We start from the raw sequence: 1,589 nt of genomic DNA, 5'->3' as shown, positions 1-1,589 counted from the left end.
GGATGGATGGATGGATGGATGGATGGATGGATGGATGGATGCATGATAGGTGGATGGATGGATGCATGGATGGATGGATGGATGGATGGAGCTGACTCACAGCTGCTCCTTTCCTTTAGGGTCATGGCGACCACCCAGATGCAGCCAACGGATGCCAGGAAGTCCTTCCCCTGCTTTGACGAACCGGCCCTGAAATCTTATTTCAACATCATTCTGATCCATGATGTGGGAACCGTGGCTCTGTCCAACGGCAGGGAACTAGGTCAGTACTGAAGGTCTGACAGCCACAGGTCCTCATGAGATGAAGAAGGAAGCTCTGGCCTTCTTCCGAACACAACACCAAGAAACCAAGCACTGTGTTTTTGTTTTTTGAACAGAAAGCAAGAACGTCGTTATAGATGGGCAGAATGTGCTGAGAACAGTTTTTGAGCGCACCGAGAAGATGTCCACCTATCTGCTGGCATTCATCGTTAGTGACTACGGCAATATTGGCAACAACATCGGCGGAGTTGATGTAATTCCCCTGCCTGCATCATTAACCTCTCTATTATATGTTGTCTGTGCCCTCATGTAAATTACTGTAGCTGTATCAGTTCTGCTTGTAGTAAAATCCCCAAGTTTGGTTCTGAATCTCTGTCTCTTGATGGCTTTTGACTGCTTTTCTTTTTTCTTTTCAGATCCGAATCTTTGCCCGGAAACCTGCCATCACTGCTGGCCAAGGAGACTATGCCCTCAACATAACCGGACCCATCCTGAAATTCTTTGAGGAGTACTACAACTCCACATACCCGCTGCCCAAATCCGGTCAGTCACCCTGATTTGTCTAACACAGACTGGTCCCAGTCGCTCAGAACCTTAACTTAGTACTACGGTACCTTTCTGAGCATGAATAGGTAAAACATGTCTTTCAAGATTAGGTCTTTAACAAATCTTTGGATTGATCTCCTAAAAACAGCAGCTAACATCCCTTATTTTGTAACAGAGATGTATTGTCCTCTCATTTTGTTGAGCCAGCTTCCTGAATGATTGCCAGAAGTTTGTGTGTAAATATATTTTCCATCCTCTTCTTCCTCACATCGACCCTTCCTGAAATTCTACCAAAAGATTTGCGTGACCATGAAGACAGAAATACAGACACAGATTCCCCCAGATTAAGATTTTAAATAGAGCTTAGAGCTCAGACTACTGCACAACAAAAAGTACCGTTCGATTCTGATGGCTTCCATTTCTTTACCTTTACTTTAACAAAGGTAGGTGGTTCTGACGGATCTTCTGCAAACGTCACATGTTCCAGTCCATAATGGTAGAACAGAAAACATCCAATCCGTAATGTAATGTAAGAAGGAACCAGAGGCTAATGCGAACGTATCACTAGTGGGAACTTTAGTACTGCTACTTTCAGCAGGTCTTTGGAGCTTTAATATAGATAACTGTCCCTGAAATGGTCGAAAAATTCAGCTTGACCTGGATGACTGAGAATCTTTACAGATATGTCCCTGAAACATGTGATTTTTTTTTTATGAAAATAGGATATCTTAAAAACTTCCATTTACTGCAGTTTTATTTTCGGAAAAGGCGACATAATCCCC

At 43.2% G+C, this 1,589-nt stretch overlaps 1 protein-coding gene across 1 annotated transcript in view; it reads left to right on the top strand.

Annotated features, from left to right (window-relative positions):
- The window catches only part of LOC107090422 (aminopeptidase N-like), a 24,095-nt gene that overhangs the window by 5,305 nt on the left and 17,201 nt on the right, over positions 1-1,589 (top strand). The window contains exons 3-5 of the mRNA XM_015383791.1: positions 120-262; positions 378-514; positions 678-804. Coding sequence (XP_015239277.1) covers positions 120-262; positions 378-514; positions 678-804 — 407 coding nt within the window. The remainder of the gene's footprint in view (positions 1-119; positions 263-377; positions 515-677; positions 805-1,589) is intronic.

The sequence above is a fragment of the Cyprinodon variegatus genome, unplaced genomic scaffold (assembly GCF_000732505.1).
Source record: "Cyprinodon variegatus isolate N-32 unplaced genomic scaffold, C_variegatus-1.0 Scaffold294, whole genome shotgun sequence".
Lineage (NCBI taxonomy): Eukaryota > Metazoa > Chordata > Actinopteri > Cyprinodontiformes > Cyprinodontidae > Cyprinodon > Cyprinodon variegatus.
This window is presented reverse-complemented; position numbering and strand designations above follow the sequence as displayed.